General features: G+C 42.7%; 2 protein-coding genes across 10 annotated transcripts in view; one reads left to right on the top strand and one right to left on the bottom strand.

The window, feature by feature from the left end:
• Positions 1-23,865, bottom strand: part of LOC105710986 (zinc finger protein 93) — a 491,114-nt gene that overhangs the window by 11,493 nt on the left and 455,756 nt on the right. For 4 of the 9 annotated variants that reach the window (XM_064381560.1, XM_064381559.1, XM_064381561.1 and 1 more), the window contains 2 exons: positions 13,267-13,393; positions 12,347-12,442 (listed from right to left, as the gene is read on the bottom strand). In XM_064381560.1, coding sequence (XP_064237630.1) covers positions 12,347-12,442; positions 13,267-13,378 — 208 coding nt within the window. In that variant the 5' untranslated portion in view covers positions 13,379-13,393. Of the gene's footprint in view, positions 1-12,346; positions 12,443-13,266; positions 13,394-16,264; positions 19,290-23,137; positions 23,782-23,865 lie in introns of those variants that run through there. The other 5 variants (XM_012443513.3, XM_064381564.1, XM_064381565.1 and 2 more) reach the window with 5 other exon arrangements.
• LOC135276768 (large ribosomal subunit protein eL29) lies at positions 3,997-4,643 on the top strand. The gene has a single exon (XM_064381585.1). It carries the CDS (start codon positions 4,057-4,059, stop codon positions 4,528-4,530), a length of 474 nt encoding a protein of 157 aa, XP_064237655.1. The 5' UTR covers positions 3,997-4,056; the 3' UTR covers positions 4,531-4,643.

Genomic DNA, 23,865 nt, shown 5'->3' with positions numbered 1-23,865 from the left:
CACCAAAACAATGCTACATTATAAAGATTGTAAGAAGTAGTTTGGTTAATGTCAAGATCTCAATCAAAGATTACAATGTATACAAAATATTAGAGCAACATAGCTCCATCAAAAAAATTAGAAAATTTTCAAAAGCTACTACAAAATGTATATAAAGTAATTTTTTTTTTTTTTTTAAGAACCAGTGTCGGCCGGGCGCGGTGGCTCACGTCTGTAATCCCAGCACTTTGGGAGGCCGAGGCAGGTGGATCACTAGGTCAAGAGATCGAGACCATCCTGGTCAGCATGGTGAAACCCCGTCTCTACTAATACAAAAAAATTAGCTGGGCATGGTGGCGCGTGCCTGTAATCCCAGCTACTCAGGAGGCTGAGGCAGGAGAATTGCCTGAACCCAGGAGGCGGAGGTTGCGGTGAGCCGAGATCGCGCCATTGCACTCCAGCCTGGGTAACGAGCGAAACTCCATCTCAAAAAAAAAAAAAAAAAAAAAAAAAAAAAAAAAAAGAACCAGTGTCACTCTGTTGCTCAGGCTGGAGTGCAGTGGTGATCTCAATTCCTCATAACCTCCACCTGCCCAAGTGATGCTCCTGCCTCAGTCTCCCCAGTACCTGGGATTACAAGTACGTACCACCACACCTGGCTAATTTTTTTTGGGCTTTTTTTTTTTGGTAATTTTTAGTAGAGATGGGGTTTCACCATCTTGGCCAGGCCAGTCTTGAACTCCTGACATCATAATCCACCCGCCTCCTCCTCCAAAAGTGCTGGGAATACAGGCATGAGACACCATGATGGATCTAGTATTTATAAAATTCCAAAAAAATTTAACAGGTCAGGCTTGGTGGCTTATTCCTGGAATTCAAACACACTGGGAGGCCAAAGTGAGAAAATCACATGGGGTCAAGAGTTTGAGACCCACCTGAAGCCAAGTGCAGTGGCTCATGCATGTAATCCCAACACTGTAGGAGTCTGAGGCAGGCTGATCAACTGAGGTCGGGAGTTAAAGACCAGCCTAACCAATATGGAGAAACTCTGTCTCTACTAAAAATACAAAATTTAGCAGGCATGGTGGCTAATGCCTGTAATCTCAGCTACTCAGGTGACTGAGGCAGGAGAATCGTTTGAACCTGGAAGGCAGAGGTTGTGGTGAGCCGAGATTATGCCACTGAACTCCAGCCTGGGTGGCAGAAAAAGTCTCCAATTCAGAAAAATAAATAAATAAATAAAATTGAATAATATTAAGTGAAATAAAAACACAAAGAATTACCAAATATCAAAAAATGGGAATAACAAGACATATTAAAATAGCAAAAAACAGAAACTGTGGATATAAAAAATAACTGAAAAGTTTCTTAAAAGAAAAAATGGGCCAGGCACAGTGGCTCACACTTGTAATCCCAGCTTTTTGGGAGGTGAGGAGGGTAGAACACTAGGGTAAGAGACCAAGATCATCCTGGCCTACATAGTGAAACCCAGTCTCTACTAAAAATACAAAATTTTGTCCAGGCACAGTGGCTCACATTTGTAATCCCAACCGTTTGGGAGTCTGAGGCCGGCAGATCACAAAGTAAGGAGATCGAGACCATCCTGGCTAACACAGAGAAACCCTGTCTCTACTAAAAATACAAAGAAATTAGCCAGGTATGGGGGCATGCACCTGTAGTCCCAGCTAATGCAAGAAAACAACACAAAATCATATGAAAATACATAACTTTCTGGAAAAGATATGCACATACACAAAAAATGGAATTTCTTACTTAACAATCTTATAATAGTATGGAGAAAATTTTTAATTATTCTCTAAAATTTAAGAGTATTTATAAACATCTGTTAATGAATATACAACATAAAAATATAATTAGCAAAATCCATAACAAAGTTGAAGGCAGATGTAATGATGAAGAATTGTATGAAAATCAAGTTAAATTTACCACATTCAAACATATTATTGGATCTTTTCGAGGTTTTATGTAATCCTGCAAGGTATCACTAAGAAAATATCTGGGCTGGGTGTAAGGCTGGCTGCCTCGCTGAAGAGCCAGTCGGACACACTTATCTCTCTCCATGCTAACTCCCCACACACACTCCTATCTGGCTTCTCCATGCAGGCTCCACACGCCCACTCCTGCATTCCTTGCTCGTCCCTTTCAACAAGAAAAAAATTAAAAAGCCTGCCGGAAATTGTCCAGCGGCAGTTTAACATTGAACTTCTCTTAACCAATAAAACTGTCTGCTCTTTGTTTCCCTAACAATCAATCAAACTTCCCCACCAATGAACCTGTCTGTTCTTTGTCTCCTTAGCCCCGCCTAACTGCCAGTGGCTACTCACCCCATCAGTATCTCAACTCCCCTTAACCAATAAAACTGTCTGCTCTTTGTTTCCCTAATAATCAATCAACTCTCCTTACCAATGAAATTGTCTGCTCTTTGTTTCCCCAATAACCAATCAACTACCTACACTTCTTATAAAAACCCCATGCCCTGAGAAGCCTATTGCGACTTCTCTGGCCCCTTTCTTGGACCACAGAACCTCGCCCGAGAGCTGAATAAATTGAATTCTCATTTTTCTTCACTGGCCTCAGTTTCCTCATTTCGACTCAGCAATATACCTTACACTGGGCACAGTGGCTTTTGCCTGTAATTGCAGCACTTTGGGAGGTCAAGGCGGGTGAATGATGAGGTTAGGAGTTCAAGACCAGCCTAGCCAACATGGTGAAACCTCGTTTCTACTAAAAATACAAAAACTATCTGGGTGTGGTGCCACGTGCCTATTGTCTCAGCTACTTGGAAGGCTGAGGCAGGAGAACTGCTTGAACCGGAAACCAGGAGGCAGAGGTTGCAGTGAGCCAAATCCACACCGGATTACAGAGCAAAACTATGTCAAAAGGCGGGAGGTGAGAGGAGGGGAGGTAAAGAAAGAAAGAAAAGAGGAAAGGAAACGCCATCTCTACTATTAATACAAAAATTAGCTGGGGGTGGTGGCGCAGGCCTGTAATCCCAGTTACTTGGAAGGCTGAGGCAAAAGAATTGCTTGAACCCGGGAGGCGGAGGTTGCACTGAGCTGAGATCATGTCATTGCACTCCAACTTGGGCAACAACAGTGAAACTTCAGCTGGGTGCGGTGGCTCAAGCCTGTAATCCCAGCACTTTGGGAGGCCAAGGCGGGTGGATCACGAGGTCAAGAGATCGAGACCAGCCTGGTCAACATGGTGTAACCCCCTCTCTGCTAAAAATACAAAAAAATTAGCTGGGCATAGTGGTGCGTGCCTGTAATCCCAGCTACTCAGGAGGCTGAGGCAGGAGAATTGCCTGAACCCAGGAGGCGGAGGTTGCAGTGAGCCGAGATCGCACCATTGCACTCCAGCCTGGGTAACAAGAGCGAAACTCCGTCTTAAAAAAAAAAAAAAAAAAAAAAAAGAGTGAAACTTCATCTCAAAACAACAACAACAACAACTGAGAACTTCCCACATTTTGATATTAAAAAAATTACTTCTAACCAGTATTAAATCCAAATTATTTTATTTCAAAAAGGAGATGAAACTAAAGACTTTCCGGCTGACGCTCTTTTCAGCCTCAGCCCACCAGCACCAAGGTGAAAAAAATTTAAAAAAAACACTAAAAATATAAAAATAAAAATAAACTTTTTGGTTACCAAGAGGATGTACCAAGCCATTCATGAGAAATTTGCTTTCATGACAGTAATATGTCCCACCAGGTACCACATCCAGCATGAAGGATATATATTGCAGTATGAGTTTTGGAGAACATGGACATCCAAACCATATTATACACCAATTAGGCTTCACAAACACATACAAAACTCTCCAGTCAAAACCAAGATAATACACAGTAGTCTTATTTACATCTAATGTATTCAGTTAGGACAAATATCAAGTTTTATTAAATTTAAAAATGTTGACTAGCCTGGGCAACATAGTGAGATCGTAACACTATGAACAAGTAAACAATTTGGGCAACATGTCTGTAGTCCTAGCTACTCAAAAAATTGAGGTAGCTCTTCCGGTCCTAGGCGCTTCAGGAACCGCGGCTTAGGTGCAGACATGGCCAAGTCCAAGAACCACACCACACACAACCAGTCCCGAAAATGGCACAGAAATGGTATCAAGAAACCCCGATCACAAAGATACGAATCTCTTAAGGGGGTGGACCCCAAGTTCCTGAGGAACATGCGCTTTGCCAAGAAGCACAACAAGAAGGGCCTAAAGAAGATGCAGGCCAACAACGCCAAGGCCATGAGCGCACGTGCCGAGGCCATCAAGGCCCTCGTAAAGCCCAAGGAGGTTAAGCCCAAGATCCCAAAGGGTGTCAGCCGCAAGCTCGATCGACTTGCCTACATTGCCCACCCCAAGCTTGGGAAGCGTGCTCGTGCACGCATTGCCAAGGGGCTCAGGCTCTGCCGGCCAAAGGTCAAGGCCAAGGCCAAGGATCAAACCAAGGCCCAGGCTGCAGCTCCAGCTTCAGTTCCAGCTCAGGCTCCCAAAGGTGCCCAGGCCCCTACAAAGGCTTCAGAGTAGATATCTCTGTCTGCCAACGTGAGGACAGAAGGACTGGTGTGACCCCCCCGGGGTGGCCATCTGCATGGGGCTGGGGTCCTCCTGAGCTATTTGTACAAATAAACCTGAGGCAGGAAAAAAAAAAAAAAAATTGAGGTAAAAGAGTCACTTGAGTCCAGGAGGCTGAGGAAAGTGAGCCAAAATTATGCCACGGCACTCCAGCCTGGGTGATTGTAAGATCTTGTCTTAAAACAGCAACAACAAATGAATTTAAAAAGGCTAAAATTATATATTGTGTGTTTTCTTTTTTTTTTTTTTTTTTTGAGACAGAGTTTCGCTCTTGTTACCCAGGCTGGAGTGCAATGGCGCGATCTCGGCTCACCGCAACCTCCGCATCCTGGACTCAGGCAATTCTCCTGCCTCAGCTTCCTGAGTAGCTGGGATTACAGGCATGCGCCACCATGCCCAGCTAATTTTTTGTATTTTTAGTAGAGACGCGGTTTCACCATGTTGACCAGGATGGTCTTGATCTCTTGACCTCGTGATCCACCCGCCTCGGCCTCCCAAAGTGCTGGGATTACAAGAGTGAGCCACCGCGCCCAGCCGATATTGTGTGTTTTCTAACAAAAACTGAATTAGGCCGAGCACAGTGGCTCACGCCTGTAATCCCAGCACTTTGGTAGGCTGAGGCTGGCAGGTCACGAGGTCAGGAGATTAAGACCATCCTGGCTAACATGGTAAAACTCCATCTCTACTAAGAACATATTTAGCCTGGCATAGTGGCACATGCCAATAATCCCAGCTACTCGGGAGGCTTAAGCATGAGAATCACTTAAATCCACGAGGTGGAGGCTGCAGTGAGCCAAGATGGCACCACTGCACTCTGGCCTGGATGACAGAATAAGACCTTGTATCAAAAAAAAAAGGGGAGGTGGAAACATTTGTAAATTACATGTGAAAGAAGTTAACATTCAAAATACATGAACAACCCTTAAAACTGAACAATAAAGTTGAATAACTTTAGAAATGGACAAACAAAACTTTCATTAAAAAATTACACAAACGGAGCCAGGCACGGTGGCTCACGCCTGTAATCCCAGCACTTTGGGAGGCTGAGGTGGGTGGATCACCTGAGGTCAGGAGTTTGAGACCAGCCTGACCAATATGGTGAAACCCCATCTTTAAAAAAAAAAAAAAAATTACACAAATGGAAAAAAGGATTTAAGAAAACACACAAAGTTACGAATTCATGGAGAAATAATAGTGAAAAAAAAACACAATGACAAACAAAATAACCTCACATCCATTAGAACTGTCACTATAGCCAGGCATGGTGGCTCACGCCTCTAATCGCAGCACTTTGGTAGGCCGAGGTGGGTGGATCACAAGGTCAGGAGATCGAGACAATTCTGGCCAACATGGCGCAACTCGTCTCTACTAAAAATACAAAAAAATTAGCCAGACACAGTGGTGGGCGCCTGTAATCCCAACTACTTGGGAGGCTGAGGGAGGAGAATCACTTGAACCCAGGATGTGGATGTTTCAGTGAACCAAGATTGCATCACTGCACTCCAGCCTGGGAGACAGAGCGAGACTCTATCTGGAAAAAAACAAAAAAAACAAAAAAAAACAAAAGAATGGCCTCTATAAATTTTTTTAAAAACACCAAATCCCTTGACCATGCAATAGAAATGGAACCCATGTTGATTGCTCGTGGAAAACATAAATGTGGCCATTATTTTAAAATGTTATAAATGCTTTTCATTTACATATCTATATGAAAAATATATAACACAGGCCATGAGCAGTGACTCAGCCTATAATCCTAGCTATTTAGGAGGCTGAGGTTACCAGGTCACCTGAGGTCAGGAGTTTGAGACAAACGTGGCCATCAAAATGAAACCACATCTCTATTAAAAATACAAAAAATTAGCTGGGCATGGTGGCAGGCGCCTGTAATCCCAGCTATTTGGGAGGCTGAAGCAGGAGAATCGCTTGAATCCATGAGGCAGAGTTTGCAGTGCACCACTACACTCCAGCCTGGGCAACAGAGCAAGACTCCATCTCAAGCAACAACAACAAAAAAGCAACACAGGACATGGAAGACATATTTGAAAATCCATGTTTATTTTAGCAGTATTCACAAAAGCCAAAAGGCTGAAGCAATCCAGATGTCTCTTAATTTATAAAGATATCAAAAAATGTCACATATGTGTACAATGGAATATTATTCCACCTTAAAAAGGAAAATCTTGTCACATTTTAAGATGAACCTTGAGAATCTTATGTCACTTGAATTAATCCAGTAACAAAATTATGGATACTGTATGATTCCACCTGTATGAGGTATCTTAAGTAGTGAAAATTATAAAAACAGAAAGTGAAAGGTTTGTTAAGGGCTTCAGAGAGGGTAAAAATCAGCAGTTGTTACTTAATGGGTATTGAGTTTTAGTTTCACAAGATGCAAAGTTTCTAGAAGTCTTTCGCATAACAATTTGAATATACTTAACACGTCCAAAATGAACAGGTTTTTTTTTTCTTTTTGAAACAGGGCCTCACTCTCTCACCCAAGCTGGAGTGCAGTGGCACAATTTTGACTTCCCCTTAATCTCCCAAGTAGCTGGGACCACAGTGGCACACCACCATGCCTAGCAATTATTACATATTTTTATAGACAGCAGTCTCCATATGTTGCCAAGGGTGATCTCAAACATTTGGGCTCCAGGAATACTCCTGTCTTGTCCCTGAAAAATCCTGGGATTACAGATGAAAGCCACAACCACATGTCGTCCTAAAATGTAAACTTCAATAGATTTAAAATGGTACATTTTATATTATGTGTGTATAAACAATGTTTTTAAAGAAAAACTAAAAAAAAAAAAAAAAAATCCAGAATTATACATCTTTTTGAAAATTACCTTTTTTTTTTTTTTTTTTGGCAGATGGAGTTTCGCTCTTGTTGCCCAGGCTGGAGTGCAATGTCGTGGCAGACTGCAACCTTCGCCTCCCAGATTCAAGCAATTCTCCTGTCTTAGCCTCCCAAGTAGCTGGGATTACAGCCATGAGCCACCAAACACAACTATGTTTGTATTATAGTGTTTCTCCATGCTGGTCAATCTGGTCTTAAACTCCCGACCTCAGGTGATCCACCCACCTCAGCCTCCCAAAGTGCTGGGATTATAGGCGTGAGCAAATGTGCTTGACCTGAAAATTACCCTCAAATCACAAAAGCATTTATCTCACTAAATTATATATATAGATATTCATAGTTACACACATAGCGAAAATGAGTATCTCCATGACTACTCACTTAGACAAGATAAAACTACCATCCATCGAAAAATCAGCTAAGAAAGAATATAAGTTAAACCATATCCAAAACTGGGGTCATATTTATAGATAAACACACATACTTATGTCATCTGATTGTGACAGACATGAATAATTTCTCTCTTAATTAAACCTCAAATTGATTTAAAGTGTACAAACAGAATTGCAAATTGTCTAAAAATATAATTCTTTTTTTTTTTTTTTGAGATGGAGTTTCGCTCTTGTTACCCAGGCTGGAGTGCAATGGTGCGATCTCGGCTCACCGCAACCTCCGCCTCCTGGGTTCAGGCAATTCTCCTGCCTCAGCCTCCTGAGTAGCTGGGATTACAGGCACATGCCACCATGCCCAGCTAATTTTTTGTATTTTTAGTAGAGACGGGGTTTCACCATGTTGACCAGGACGGTCTCGATCTCTTGACCTCGTGATCCACCCGCCTCGGCCTCCCAAAGTGCTGGGATTACAGGTGTGAGCCACTGCACCCGGCTAAAAATCTAATTCTTTTTTTTTTTTTTTTTTTTTTTTTTTTGAGACGGAGTTTCACTCTTGTTACCCAGGCTGGAGTGCAATGGCGCGATCTCGGCTCACCGCAACCTCCGCCTCCTGGGTTCAGGCAATTCTCCTGCCTCAGCCTCCTGGGTAGCTGGGATTACAGGCATGCGCCACCATGCCCAGCTAATTTTTTGAATTAGTAGAGACGGGGTTTCACCATGTTGACCAGGATGGTCTCGATCTCTTGACCTCGTGATCCACCCGCCTCGGCCTCCCAAAGTGCTGGGATTACAGGCGTGAGAAAATATAATTCTTAAGTAAAACCAACAGACACAATAAACTGAGGCTAGGAAACCGACAGAGGCCAGGTGTGGTGGCTCACACCTGTAATCTCAACACTTTGGGAGGCTGAGGTGGGCAAATTACCTGAGGTCAGGAGTTCAAGACAAGCCTGGCCAACGTGATAAAACCTCATCTCAACTAAAAATACAAAAATTAGCTGGGCGTGGTGGCACATGCCTATAATCCCAGCTACTTGGGAGGCTAAGGCATGAGAATTGCTTGAACCCAGGAGGTGGAGGTTGCAGTGAGCCAAGATACCACTGCACTCCAGACAGGGTGACTCCATCTAAAAAAAATAAAATTGTGTAGGTAACTGCAATATTTAACTGTTAATGTGAACTCATCAAATACAGGTATTTTGAATCATTGGCATGTACGACGTAGCAGTAAATTTTTAGAGTATATGCAGCATAACTATAAATATGAGATTCTAATGAGAAACTTTCAATAAGTAAGTATTTAAAAAAAACTAGAGTTACTTTTTATGTTTTACGTACATGCTATTCTTACACAAAGTGAAACTGCGGTAATTCAACTTTAAAAGCAAAGAATAGCCTTACACCCTCTGATATGTTAAAAAAAAAGTATTAGGAAATAAACTATGTTATTATTTAGATATAGGCTGAAGAAAACAGATGAAAACCTATATTATTTTTGCCTGCAGCAAACTTAAAAATCTAAGAAACCATTTTAGTAAATGGTTTAGTAAACTCCATATTTTAGTAAATATGGAGTGCCTACTAATTATCGCATTTACTTCAGGCATAACATGCAAATTCTAGCATACTGTACTAAAAATCTGAATCTAAAATTACAGACAAATATAAAATAGAAAGCCAGGTGCAGTGGCTAACGCCTGTAATCACAGCACTTTGGGAGGCTGAGGCTGGCTGATCAAGAGGTCCAGAGTTCGAGACCAGCCTGGCCAATATAATAAAATCTTGTTTCTCTTAAAAATACAAAAATTAGCTGGGCGTGGTGACGTGTGCCTGTAGTCCTAGCTACTCAGGAGGCTGAGGCAGGAGAATGGCGTGTGCCTGTAGTCCTAACTACTCCAAAGGTGGAGTTTGCAGTAAGCAGAGATTGCACCACTACACTCCAGCCTTGGCAATAAGAATGAAACTCCATCCAGAAAAAAAAACCAATTGAAATAGAAAATACAAAGCAAAAATGTACAAGGAGAGTGACGTAGGTAAGATAAAAAAAAATAAAAGTGTCCTGTTTTCATATCCGTTACAGCAAAAACAAAATGTCAGCCATCCCTTATAAAACATGCCTTTATGACAGAAACAGGCATTATGGCTCAAAACTGTAATGACAGCTACATGATACATTAAGGTTGGAGAACTGCTTCGTGCCTGGTTATAAGAGCAGCCTGGTTTACGTAGCAAGACACCATCTCCAAAGTAACTGCCTAAGAGAGATTTGAGATCCAGAGAGGGAGCTGTGAAACACTGTTAAAGCTTAAGATTGAGAAGTGTTCTATTCAGAAGGCAGGCCCTCATTCGGATGGAAAACTACAGGACCCCTGTTCTTGGCTACAGACCAGGATAGGGTTCACCCAACTTGGTCCCAGTGAGAATCTGAGCTTACTCTGTAACCATCACAAACTCCTCCCAGCCACAGTCTGGGAGAGGTCCTGCCATTCCAGAGACCTGGAGGAAGGCACCCATTTACAGCCATGAGGGCAGGCCTAAAGACCTTGGCCTTTACTGTAGTCCCTGAAGTGGTTCAATGACTTAGTTTCAGTTACCTGAGCCACAGTTTATGGTCAGTTCTGCCTATATAGAAACCCACACAGTTATCTGAGGAAATGCTTTCTGGTACTCAGTGAAAGCCATACTCATCCACATCCTGATATAAGGCCCACCATATGCAAATCCAACTGCCAAAACATGCCCTAGTGTCTGCCCAACGGAACGAAGTCCTGAAGGATATTTTGTCCAAAAACAAAACGGGAATTACAACTACCCAAGCCCTGTAACAAGCCAACTAAAGGTGCATCCTAGTGCAGACCCAGCAGCCTTGTGACCAAGCCACAACCCCTCTTCACTACAAAGTCAGAGGGCATCTCAGCACCCTAAGGGCCCAACAGAAGAAGATATTTTTGTCTTCCAAAATCAGTATGAAAACTTGAAGAGGTGCTTGCTCCATCAAATTCAGACACCAATACAAACTATATTGTGCCACGGTCAATGCTTCTATTTTAATGTAGCACTGGAAATGTGTGGCCGAAGAATTAGTCAAAGAAATAAAAAGATCTATTGAAATTGAAGAAAAGTAAGTTAAAAGTTGCTGTTTTTAGATCATACAATCTTATATTAAAAAACATAAACAGTATTTTAAAACTTGTTTAAACTAACAAAAACAAACAATAAATTAGCAATATATAAAATTAACATACAAGTATATGTATGGTTTCATACACTTAAACTATCTGATAAAATAAAGGAAGAAAGAAAAAAATAGAAACAACAACAAAAAAGAAAAAACCTGGCCGGGCACGGTGGCTCACGCCTGTAATCCCAGCACTTTGGGAGGCCGAGGCGGGTGGATCACAAGGTCAAGAGATCAAAACCATCCTGGTCAACATGGTGAAACCCCATCTCTACTAAAAATACAAAAAATTAGCTGGGCATGGTGGCACATGCCTGTAATCCCAGCTACTCAGGAGGCTGAGGCAGGAGAATTGACTGAACCCAGGAGGCGGAGGTTGCGGTGAGCTGAGATCGCACCATTGCACTCCAGCCTGGGTAACAAGGGTAACAAGAGCGAAACTCCGTCTCAAAAAAAAAAAAGAAAAGAAAAAACCTTATTTACTATAGCATTAAATAATACCTTTATGAGAAAAAAATTAACCAAGGAGGTAAAAAACCTTTACAATAATCAATGAAAAAATTAGAGAAGATCCAAATTAATTTTAAAATAGTTTATGTTTATGGATTGAAAGAATACATATTATTGTGGGTTCCATGGTGTAATGGTTAGTTAGCACTCTGGACTCTGAAAGAATACATATTATTAAATTGCCGTATTATTCAAACTGATCTATATATTCAATAAACTTGATATGAAAATTGCAGTGGTATTTTTTTCACAGAAATGAAAAACAATTCTGAAAGTTACATGAAACTAAAATAAACTTTGAATAGCCAAAGCAATCTTGAGTAAAAAGTACAAAGCAGAAGGATATCATACTTATAATTTCAAACTATTTTTTAAGAGTATGTAGTAATAAAAACAGAATGGACTCTGCGGAACAAAGAACAAAAAAATGCTACAGAAACTACTGCTCTCACACATTTCAGTCCTGATGCAAAACAAGGACTTAAAAAATAGTTTTAGTTTCTAAAAATCATGCAGACATTTGTATGTCCCCAAAACAATAAAACAGCAGCCAGATTGTGCAGTCTCTTACACGCCATGAAGAGGACTTTGATTCTCACTGTAACATTGAAGGAAGCTCACCAAAAGCAAAGTAGAATCTTGAGAGAATTTAAAAGCCTAGACAGAAAATGTCCCTTGGCTAGAGTAAAAAAAAAAAAAAATTAGCTGCCCAGAAAGGTTTTCTTTGGCACACAGCTTCCCACATCACATTTTAAGGGCTGGCTTTCTCCTTGACTTTGGGACCTCTTATTGATGTCCTCTGTTGTATTTATGTTCAGTGGTACCTACCTGGGGGTGTGGCAATCATCTCATGTCTCTTCACAGTCAAAGGTTTTTTTCCTTGCTGCAGACAGGTGATGAGGTCTGGCTTAGAAACCACAATACCTGTTTTATTAAAAATAAATAACATGAAAATGGCTCATATTCTCCACTTACAAGCTAATAATGTGCTCGGAGAGGATGTGATAAAATATTCTAGTAAATTAATAGCAAAATATTAATCAATAACAAAAATTTCTAAATACTTAGAAAATACTTTGAACTTATAGTTGTCTTTTTTTTTTTTTCTTTTTTTTTTGAGACGAAGTTTCACTGTTGTTAAGCAGGCTGGATTTCAATGCCACAATATCAGATCACCACAACCTCTGCCTCCTGGGTTCAAGCAATTCTCCTGCCTCAGTTTCCAGAGTACCTGGGATTATAGGCGTGTACCACCATGTGTAACTAATTTTGTATTTTTGGTAGTTAGAGAAAGTTTCGTAATGTTGGTCAGCCTGGTCTCACTCCCGATGTCAGGTAATCTGCCTACCTTGGCCTCCCAAAGTGCTGGGATTACAGATGTTAACCACCGTGCCCAGCCCTGCTTGTGGGTTTTTCAATTTTACTACCTGGTACTACTGAATCAAAAATTGGTGGTGGCAATTAGATTTTCAGGTAGGGGCAACAATATTTTATGCCACTTAATTGCTGAAATTACCACTAATTTAGAGTGAAGAATACAGCTCAACTCAAGAATTTAGAAAGTTTGGATTAACATGACACGTCTTAAAGAAATTCTTTCCTAAGTGGACAAATTCTGAGAATTTTCTAGAAAAAGGGCTTCTGAAACTCTTTTATGCAAAAAATAAATTACCGAAAAACATTCTACAAAAAAAGAGAAGGAAAACATTTAGGGTATATTATGAATTAAGTATTCAAGTTATCCTCACCAAGGAAGACCAGGTTTCTGTAGTTCTCCAACATCACATCCCTATATAGATTCCGCTGTGCAGTGTCCAGGCAATGCCACTCCTCCAGAGAGAATTCTATGGCCACATCCATAAATTCCAGTGGTCCCTGAGAAACACACACGCACATGCATTTACCAAGTGGCCATGGGCAGAATTTCTAATTTGACGTAAGGCAAAAAAATATGAATAGATGATTTTCAACAGAAGAAACAGATGTGGCTAACAAGCATATGAAAAAAAATGGTCATCGCTCATCAGTGGAGAAATTACAAAAAAAAAAAAAAAAACCACAATGAGATACCACCTCACACCAGTCAGAATGGCTATTTTTTTAAAAGTTAAAAAGTAACAGATGCTGGCAAGTTTGCAGAGAAAAAAGAATGCTTCTACTCTGTTCGTGGGAATTAAATTAGTTCAAGAATTGTAAAAATGAAGTGTGGCATGTTGGGTGCTGTGGCTCACACCTGTAATCCCAGCACTTTAGGTGGCTGAGGTGGGCAGATCCCCTCAGGTTGGCAGTTCGAAACCAGCCTAACTAATATAGGGAAATCCCGTATCTACTAAAAATACGAAATTAGTCAGGAGTTTCAGCTCCTCAAGAGGCCGAGGCAGGAGAATTGCTTGAACCCTGGCGGCAGAGGTTGCAGTAAGCCAAGATTACACCACTGCACTCCAGCCTGGGCAAAATGAGCACAACTCCATCTCAAAACAAAACAAAGAAAACTAATGCCGAAACAGAAAACTACATGCACGTTATTATTTATAAGAGCTACAGAATAAAAACACATGAACACGAAAAGGAGAGCAACAGACACTGAAGCCAAGTTGAGGGTGGAAGGTGGGAGAAACAAGAGGATCAGAAAACATACCTGTTTGGGGCTATGCATAGAACCTCAGTGTCAAAATAATTGGCACACAAAACCCCCATGACATAATTTTAGCTGTAAAACAAACCCACATGTGTACCCCACACCAAAAATAATAAAAGCTAATGGAAAAAAAAAAAAATCCCTGGGTGGGAGAGAGTGCAGTGTAGGTGAAAGGATTTATTTTTTCCACAGATAGTGGCCCAAGTGGGGCTGTACTCTGACTTATTTCTGTGTGCATGCAGGCAGATGAGATTATGAGCAGGATTATAAGCAGGAGGTCCAGAATCCTAGCTTGGTGGAGAACACAGGTTGCTGCTGCAGATTCAGTGCCTGGGGGAGGGGATATGCCAGGAGACTTGTAGACACACATGTGGGGTTTTGGCAAGAAACACTAGGATCAAAAATGCCGTGAAGTTCCTGAGTGTGGTGCCTAATCCTGAGAGGAGTGTGGACACGTCACTGTCTACTGTGTGTGTTTGTGAGTGGGTGGGAATCCTGTGGTGGCAGCTGCAAAAAAAGGGGGTCTGTCATCAGAGCTGCTTTCCTCTAAGTTTTCAGACCTCTGTCACCCTGAGAGAAGACCTGGAATCACAGGACAATGGGCACTGTGATAGCCTGTGTACAGGAGAGCAGAGCCTCCCATTCCTAGACACTCAGAGTTTTATTCTAGGTCAGGTCTCCATGACATCTTTTTTCTGGCACCAAATCTGTAGCATTGGCTGAACATCAAACAATTCTCCAACATCAACTTTTTGTCTAACATTTTAATTCTGACACTACCCAGAGTTAACAAAGACCCTGATTCAGGGCCTGAGGTCAGAAGTTCCAGACCAGCCTAACCAACATGGAGAAACTGGTCTCTACTAAAAACACAAAATTATCTGGGTGTAATGGTGTATGATTGTAATTCCAGCTACTCCGGAGGCTGAGGTAGGAAAATCGCTTGAACTCGAAAGGCAGAGGTTGTATTTTTAGTGGAGACGGTGTTTCATCATGCTGGCCAGGCTGTCCTAGAATTCCTGACCTCATGATCTTCCCACGACGGCCTCCCAAAGTGCTGAGATTACAGGTGTCAGCCACTGGACCTGCCCATGAAGGGATTTTTGTTTTTGGGTTTTTTTTTGTTTTTTTTTTTCAGAGACAGTCTCGTTCTTTTGCAAGGCTGGAATGCAGTGGCCCTATCTCAGCTCACTGCAACCTCTGCCTCCTGGGTTCAAGAGATCCCAAGTAACTGGGATTACAGCCACGCGACACCACATCCAGCCAATCTCTGTGTGTGTGCATGTGTATTTTTAGGAGAGACAGGGTTTCACCGTGTTGGCCATGATGATTTCCATCTCCTTACCTCGAGATTCCCCTGCCTTGGCCTCCCAAAGTGTTGGGATTATAGGCTACAACGATAGCGCCCGGCCCAGGAAGGGGTTTTTAACCCTAACAAAGTTCCTGTTTCTGTCCTTCAGATCGCACAATCTAAACTTGTCCCGGTTGGCATAGGCCCAAAAAGTTTTTCCAAATAGGGTAAACGCGCGATTTTCCGAGAAAAGAAGGGGTAAGAAGAAGGGGTAGGGTTGATTTATAACTTTTACAACTTATGACCAGGAAGTTGAGTCCTTGAAGAAAAACTTAGTTGACCTAACAACTGCTGACCTCAAGTAATCCGCCCACCTCGGTCTCCCAAAATGTTGGAATTAGAGGAGTGAGCCACCGAATCTGGCCAGATAAATTTGTTAACAGGAGAAAAGAGAAACTATGAACCCCAGGGACCAAAGCTCTTCCGACTCATGAACCCGCACCCCGAGTCAGGATTCTCCCCTGACGACCCTCCCATGGTCCCTGCACAATCTGAGACTCGGAGATGCGGATGCAGAGCTGCCCAGAGACAGCTCCACGCCAGGGTTCAGTCACTGCGCAGGGAAGAGACAGGACTCCGGGGGCCCGGCTGTCAGCGCAGCCGCCATCTTATGGTTTAAGGGGACTCAGGCCGAGCTGGGTAAGGAGAACTCGGGGAGCAGATTGTGCCTAAGTCCCGCCACAGCCACTTCCCACCGTTTCCGCCGCTTCCAACCCGTCCCTCTTCTCTCTCAGGATGTGGGACCCGGCACTCTCACCATTTCTAGGTTTTCAGGGAGTATCGGCGCCTTAGCTGTAGATCTCCCCATACCTGCAGGTCACAGTGGCTGGGTCTCTAGGAGCAGGAGTCAGAGCAAAGACAAAACCTGGATCTGTGGCTGCAGCAAGAGACCAAGGACGCGCCTAACCAGGGAGCCGTCCTCTCCGCTCCAGCTACGTGCCTGATTGGACGGTTTCCAGCCCAAAGTCCCTGATTGGATAATACTTAAGACCCCGCCCCTGTCAAGCCCTGAGTGACAGAAAATGTGATCAGACGCTGGGCTGAGTGAAGAAAGAGTAACGGCTTAAGCTGCAGCCTTTTCATGGGAGGCTTCCTCCCTGAGCTGAGCCAGGCCGTCCCCAGGACGTGAGAAAACTCTTATTTACTCTGTTTTTGCATGTATTCAATAGGTGAACAGAAGTATTTTACTGTGAGAGTAATAACAAAATTTTTGTTCAAGAGAAAATCAACTTTTACTTTCGTAATAGTGTATTATCAATATTAAAGCTAATTTTAATAAAACTTAGTAAATAAACTTTTTTCACCTCTCAAAATTTACATATATATTTCATAATCTTTTGTAATTTTTAACCTTTTTATATTTTATTTTTATTCAAATTCTTTTTATTTTTTCAATTTGATACAAATTTCAAGTAACTTCAAACTGCTATAGGAGATAGAAAGAAATCATTTAGGGCCATTCATCTGCATTTAAGTTTGCAGTTAAGGTGGAAAATTTGGCCAGTTGATCTTCCTGATGATTAAATAGTCTTTTTTTTTTTTTAATAAAGACGGAGTTTCACCATGTTGGTCAGGCTGGTCTTCAACTCCCGACCTCAGGTGATCTGCCTGCCTTGGCCTCCAAAGTGCTTGGATTACAGGCGTGAGCCACCGCGCCCGGCCTGATTAAATAGTCTTTCAAGAGAAAGCCGAGATGCATGAAATCAACATTGAAAACCACGACAATAGGAGTGTGTACCAGAATTCAGATATATTCCCAGTATTGCTTTCCCCAAACCTCTTTATTCCCAATTAAACATTTGTTTTGTTACCACTGACGCACCCATGTAAGACCATTTGCTACTGACCAAGAGTTGGTATACAAGTGACAAGTCCCTCTGGGATCCTCCTGAATAGCTCAGAGGACCACTAGTTCAGCTAACTGGCTGTTCCCACCCCTTCCTTCAACAGAAATGCTTATGTTTTTAACAAAACTATAAGCCACATCCTTCAAACATCGGGTCCCACCAATGTGTTTGTTGGATTCATCAGTAAATCAAGCATGTTTCTGATCCTCTGTGCTTAGTTCTTTATTTGCTCCATTGGGCAGGGGAGGTTTCTTTCCCTATCAGCAGAAGTTGTTCTGTGGTTTCCTGACCTGAGCTGGCAAATTTTTTACATCCTCATGTGAAAATGATACCCCCTTTGGTTTTGGCTTAGCCTGGTCTTGTATGTACCATTTCCATTTTATGATGGAACTTTGTTGGGTGGGCCCTATCTTGTGAATTTTGGGGGAACTCATGACCCAAGTCATAAGAGAAATTTTAGGCCTTAGCCACTTGTGGTGGCTGACACCTGTAATCCCAGCACTTTGGGAGGCTGAGGCAGGTGGATCATGAGGTCAAAAGATCAAGACCATCCTGGCCAACATGGTGAAACTCCATATCTACTAAAATACAAAAAACCAGCTGGGTGTGAAGGTGAGCGCTTATAGTCCCAGCTACTCAGGAGACTCACACAGGGGAATTGCTTGAACCCGTGAGATACGTGGCAGCAAGCCAAGATTGCACCCCTGCACTTCAGCCTGGTGACAAAGTGAGACTCTGTCTCCACAAAAAAACAAAAAAAGAAAAAAAAAAAGGAAATTTCATTCCGCATAAAAACTTTATGGTCGGGTCGGGTGAGGTGGCTCACTCCTGTAATCCCAGCAGTTTGGGAGGCCGAGGTGGGCAGATCACCTGAGGTCAGTGGTTCGAGACTAGCCCGAGCAACATGGAGAAACCTCCTATCTACTAAAAATATAAAATTAGCCAGGCGTGGTGTCACATTCCTGTAACCTCAGCTACTTGGGAGGCTGAGGCAGGAGAATTGCTTAAACCTGGGAGGCGGAGGTTGCAGTGAGCCTGGATTGCACAATTACACTCCAGCCTGGGCAACAAAAGTGAAATTCCATCTCAACAAAACAACAACACAAACAAAACATTATGGTTGAAGCAGAGGTATTACATTCCCACCAAATTCAATAGCAAGCTTTTCAAAAGGGCTTTAAGCTTTGCCAGCCTCCCGCAGTTTCTGGGTCCAAATCCGAAAGGTACCCTCTTCCCATCTTGTTTCTGCCTAAGGCTTCAATTAGCATGTTGATCTAGGGCAGTTACTTGCAGTTCTACTGGCTCATTCAGCATGGGCCATAGACCCAGGGCCAGTTTCACCGCTTGTTTAGCTTGTTCAGAAGCCATGTTCGCTCTGTCTCCTTAGTGAAAATCAGTGTTTTCTAGTGACTGCATGCAGAGGGTGTAAAATGTTACCCAAGTGGGGAATATGATGTCTCCAGAATCCAATCAAGACAATACATTTCTGGACCTCCTTTTTAGTGTTAGGGGTTGCAAATTCTAGTATGTTAGCCTTAGTCTTTGGTAAAATGGACTATTTCTCTGCATTCCAGAAGATGCCAAGAAATTTTAGTTTGTGCAGGTCCTTGAATTTTACTAAGGTTAATTTCCAGTCCTTAAGATAGGAGCTGGGGTGTGGCCCAGCACGGTGGCTCATGCCTGTAATTCCAGCACTTTGAGGGGCTGAGGCAGGTGGATCACGAGCTCAAGAGTTCAAGACCAGCCTGGCTGAGGTGGTGAAACCCAGTCTTTACTAAAAGTACAAAAAAGTAGCCGAGCGTGGTGGCAGGCGCGTGTAATCCCAGCTACTCAGGAGACTGAGGCAGAGAGTTGCTTGAACCCAGGAGGCGGAGGTTGCAGTGAGCCAAGATCATGGCACTGGTCTCCAGCCTGGGTTACAGAGTGTGATTCCATCTGAAAAACAAACAACAGCAACAAAAAAATAGGAACTGGGCTTTTACCTGCTCCAAGACCGAGCTGCTAGTTTTTCAGTTTTACCCTGACCAGGCCACTTGGACAGCTGCTTTTTTCAGCTGATACTTTTGAGCCTGATCAGTCAAGATATAGGCCTGGCATTAGGCCAGGGCCAGTCTGGAAGTAGATTAGTAGCATTTTCCTTTTCCAACTTATATTTCTCTTGTAGCAACCATTCCTGGTCTTGACACATTAACTTACAAGCAGTAAACAAATGCCATCCACTCCGGGAGATCCCTCAGCATCTCCTTTGCTGACTGTAATCCACTGCAGCACTTCACGCAGAGTCAAAGGTTTAAATTTGCGCTAATTAAGATTCTCAATTCTCACAAAGCCAGTTGCCCCGGACAATTCAATAGCCAATAGTCAAGGGAAGAACTGGGGGAGTTCCCATCCTGGGATATGGAAAGTCCTGGAGTTTTCAGCCCTGTCCTTGTGGCAAAAAAGTGGTATACTGGCTGGGCGCAGTGGCTCACTCCTGTAATCCCAGCACTTTGGGAGGCCGAGGCGGGTAGATCATGAGGTCAAGAGATCGAGACCATCCTGGTCAACATGGTGAAACCCCGTCTCTACTAAAAATACAAAAAATTAGCTGGGCATGGTGGCGCATGCCTGTAATCCCAGCTACTCAGGAGGATGAGGCAGGAGAATTGCCTAAACCCAGGAGGCGGAGGTTGCGGTGAGCCGAAATTGCGCCATTGCACTCCAGCCTGGGTAACAAGAGCGAAACTCCGTCTCAAAAAAAAAAAAAAGAAAAAAAGTGGCATACTTTTGTTTTTGAATTGTGTTTGTGATGCCAAAAGTATTCTGTATAGGAGATATGCAAGGCAAAAACACACACACACAATACCTTTACAGGTAACCAACCTTTATCCCACATAACTGGCAATGCACATGTAATAAACGATATAATAACCAAATGATATAATAAGCAACTCAATATAAGCAGATTGATATAATATCCAAATTGCAATAAGAAGAGAAGGGAAAAGACACACACATACACACATACACACATATGCACTCATCGGACTGAAGAATTCACCACCAGAGTGGGAAGCAACAGCCTGGACTCCAGAGTTGAGCACTCATCCCTACACAGACTAGGAGAGGTCTCATGAAGCTTTGGGCAGCCTGGGACCATAGCTCTTTTTTAAGGAGTTGTTTGGCACAAGGCTCAGTAACGGCTGGGCGCAGTGGCTCACTCCTGTAATCCCAGCACTTTGGGAGGCTAAAGTGGGCAGATCACAAGGTCAGGAGTTCAAGACCAGCCTTAGCAACATGGTAAAACCTCGTCTCTAGTAAAATACAAAAAATTGACTGGGCATGGTGGTTTGCCCCTGTAATTCCAGCTACTCAGGAGGCTGAGAGAGAATCGCTTGAACCCAGGAGGTGGAGGTTGCAGTCAGCCAAGGTCGAGCCACACTGCACTCTAGCCTGTGCAACAAAGCAAGACTGTGTAGGAAAAAAAAAAAAAAAAAAGGCCCAATCATGCAGACCCTTCATGACTGGCCTTAAGAAACACAAAACGGTCAGCTTGTTTTAGAAATTGTCTATTGTTTTTCAACAACAAATGTATAGAAATAGATTGAAATAGAAATTTTCTGAACACCTCAAGGGGCTCACACAAACTGTTCCGGGACTTGACTGTTGTTTGTGTACACACTCAATTGAGTTCAAATTGAATACTGAACATTTCCTCCATAAATTACCCTGTATTGATAAATCGACTGTCTTGATAAATCGTGGTGGTGCATGCATGTAATCCCAGCTACTCAGGTAAAGGGCAAGGTGAACCCCTTGGTCCGTTAGACAACCTCTGCCTCCTTGGGTTCAAGCGATTCTCCTGCCTCAGCCTCCAGAGTAGCTGAGACTACAGGTGTGCACCACCCCACCTGGCTAATGTTTTGTATTTTTATTAGAGATGGGGTTTCACCATATTGGCCAGGCTGGTCTTGAATTCCTGACCTCAAGTGATCTGCTCACCTTGACCTTCCAAAGTGCTGGGATTACAGGTGTGAGCCATGGCACCTGGACTTAATGATTTCTTTCTATCTCCTGTAACAGTTTGAAATTACTTAAATACTGTTTCAAATTGAAAAAATTCAAAGAATGTAGATAAAAATATAAAAAGTTAAAAAAATTACAAGACAATACAATGTATATGTAAATTTTGAGGTCACAAATGACAAATTTGACTTACTTACAAGGTTTTATTAAAATTAGCTTTAGTAGGTCAGGTGCGGTGGCTGACGCCTGTAATCCCAACACTTTGGGAGGCCCAGGTGGGCAGATCATGAGGTCAGGAGTTCAAGACCAGCATGACCAATACAGTAAAACCCCATCTCTACTAAAAATACAAAAATTAGCCAGTCATGGTGGTGTATGCCTGTATCCCAGCTACTCAGGAGACTGAGGCAGGAGAATAGCTTGAACCTGGGAGGCCAAGGTTGCAGTGAGCTGAGATCGCACTACTGCACTCCAACCTGGTTGATAGAGCAAGACTACGTCTCAAAAACAAAATTAGCTTTAGTATTGATAATACACTGTTACCAAAGTAAAAGTTGATTTTCTCTCAAATAAAAATGTACTATTAATATGACAGCAAAATTCTGTTCACCTATTGAATACATTCAAAAATAGAGAGTAAAAAAGAAATAAAATTTTCCCATGCTGTGAAGTGGGCCTCAGCTAAGGGAGGAAGCCCTGTTTGAAATGCAGCCAGTGGGAGCGGTGACTCATGCCTGTAATCCTACCACTTTGGGAGGCTGAGGCAGGAGGATCATGTCAGGAGTTCCAGACGAACCTGGCCAGCACAGCGAAACCCTGTCTCTACTAAAAATACAAAAATTAGTCCTGGCGCAGTGGCTTACACCTGTAACCCAAACACTTTGGGAGGTTGAGCTGGGTGGCTCACGAAGTCAGGAGATTGAGAGCATCCTGGCTAGCACAGTGAAACCCTGTCTCTACTAAAAATACAAAAAATTAGCCAGGCCTGGGGGCACGTGCCTGTAGTCCCAGATACTCGGGAGGCTGAGACAGGAGAATTGCTTGAACCTGGGAGAAGGTTGCGGTTAGCCAAGATTACGCCATTGCACTCCAGCCTGGGAAACAAGAGTGAAACGGTGTCAAAAAAAAAAAATATATTAGCTGGGCGTGGTGGCAGGTGCCTGTAGTCCCACCTACTCAAGAGGCTGAGGCAGGAGAATCACGTGAAGTCAGGAGGCGGAGGTTGCAGTGAGCCGAGATAGCGCCACTGCACTCCACTCTGGTGACAGATCATGGCTCCGTTTCAGAAAAAGTTAAAGAAAAAAAAAAAAAAGGTGAACAAACTAGGATACACACAACAATATTAATAACAAACACACATATTAGCAAAATTTCAAAAATTACAGATAAGAGAATTTGGGGAGCTGCAAGATAAAAGTGATGTTTCATTTATAAGCACAGTCTCATGAGATAACCAGTTAATTTATCAAAACAATTTTTAGGCTGGGCATGGTGGCTCACACCTGTAATCCCAGCACTTTGGGAGGCCAAGGCGGGTGGATCACGAGGTCAAGAGATCGAGACCATCCTGGTCAACAAGATGAAACCCCGTCTCTACTAAAAATACAAAAAATTAGCTTGGCATGGTGGCGCGTGCCTGTAATCCCAGCTACTCAGGAGGCTGAGGCAGGAGAATTGCCTGAACCCAGGAGGCAGAGGTTACGGTGAGCCGAGATCGTGCCATTGCACTCCAGCCTGGATAACAAGAGCGAAACTCCGTCTCCAAAAAAAAAAAAAAAAAAGAGGCTGAGGCAAAAGAATCCCTTGAACCTGGGAGGTGGAGGTAGCAGAGAATTGAGATATGTTATGTCATTGCACTCCAACTTGGGCAACGAGCAAAACTCCCTCTCAAAAAAACTGAGAACTTCCCAAATTTTGATATAAAAAATTTATTTCTAACCAGTATTACTCAATTCAAATCATTTTATTTCAAAAAGAAGATAAAAATAAAGACTTTCCAGCTGATGCCCTTTTCAGCCTCAGCCTGCATGCATCCAAGTGAAAAAAAATTTTAAAAATCAATAAATAAAAATAAAGACTTACCAAAATAAAAGGTGAGACTGTTCATCACCATTAATACAGTTCTACAAAATATACTATACAAGCCAGGCCAAGCTGGCTCGCGCCTATAATCCCAGCACCTTGGGAGGCCGAAACAGGTGGATTGCCTGAGGAGAGGAGTTTGAGACCAGCCTGAATAACATGGTGAAACTCCATCTCTACTAAAAATGTAAAAATTAGCTAAGCATGGTGGCACACACCTGTAGTCCGAGCTACTCAAGAGGCTGAGAAAGGAGAATCACTTGAACCCAGAAGGCACAGGTTGCAGTGAGCCAAAATCATGCCATTGCACTCCAGCCTGGGCAACAGAGCAAGACTTTATCTTAAAAAAAAAAAAAAAAAAAAAAGGCCAGTGGCTTAAGACTGTAATCCCAGCACTTTAGGAGGCCAAGACAAGTGCATCACC

This window comes from Aotus nancymaae, unplaced genomic scaffold (genome assembly GCF_030222135.1).
Source record: "Aotus nancymaae isolate 86718 unplaced genomic scaffold, 86718_ANA_hifiasm-v0.15.2.pri h1tg000028l, whole genome shotgun sequence".
NCBI classification, from domain to species: Eukaryota; Metazoa; Chordata; class Mammalia; order Primates; family Aotidae; genus Aotus; species Aotus nancymaae.
This window is presented reverse-complemented; position numbering and strand designations above follow the sequence as displayed.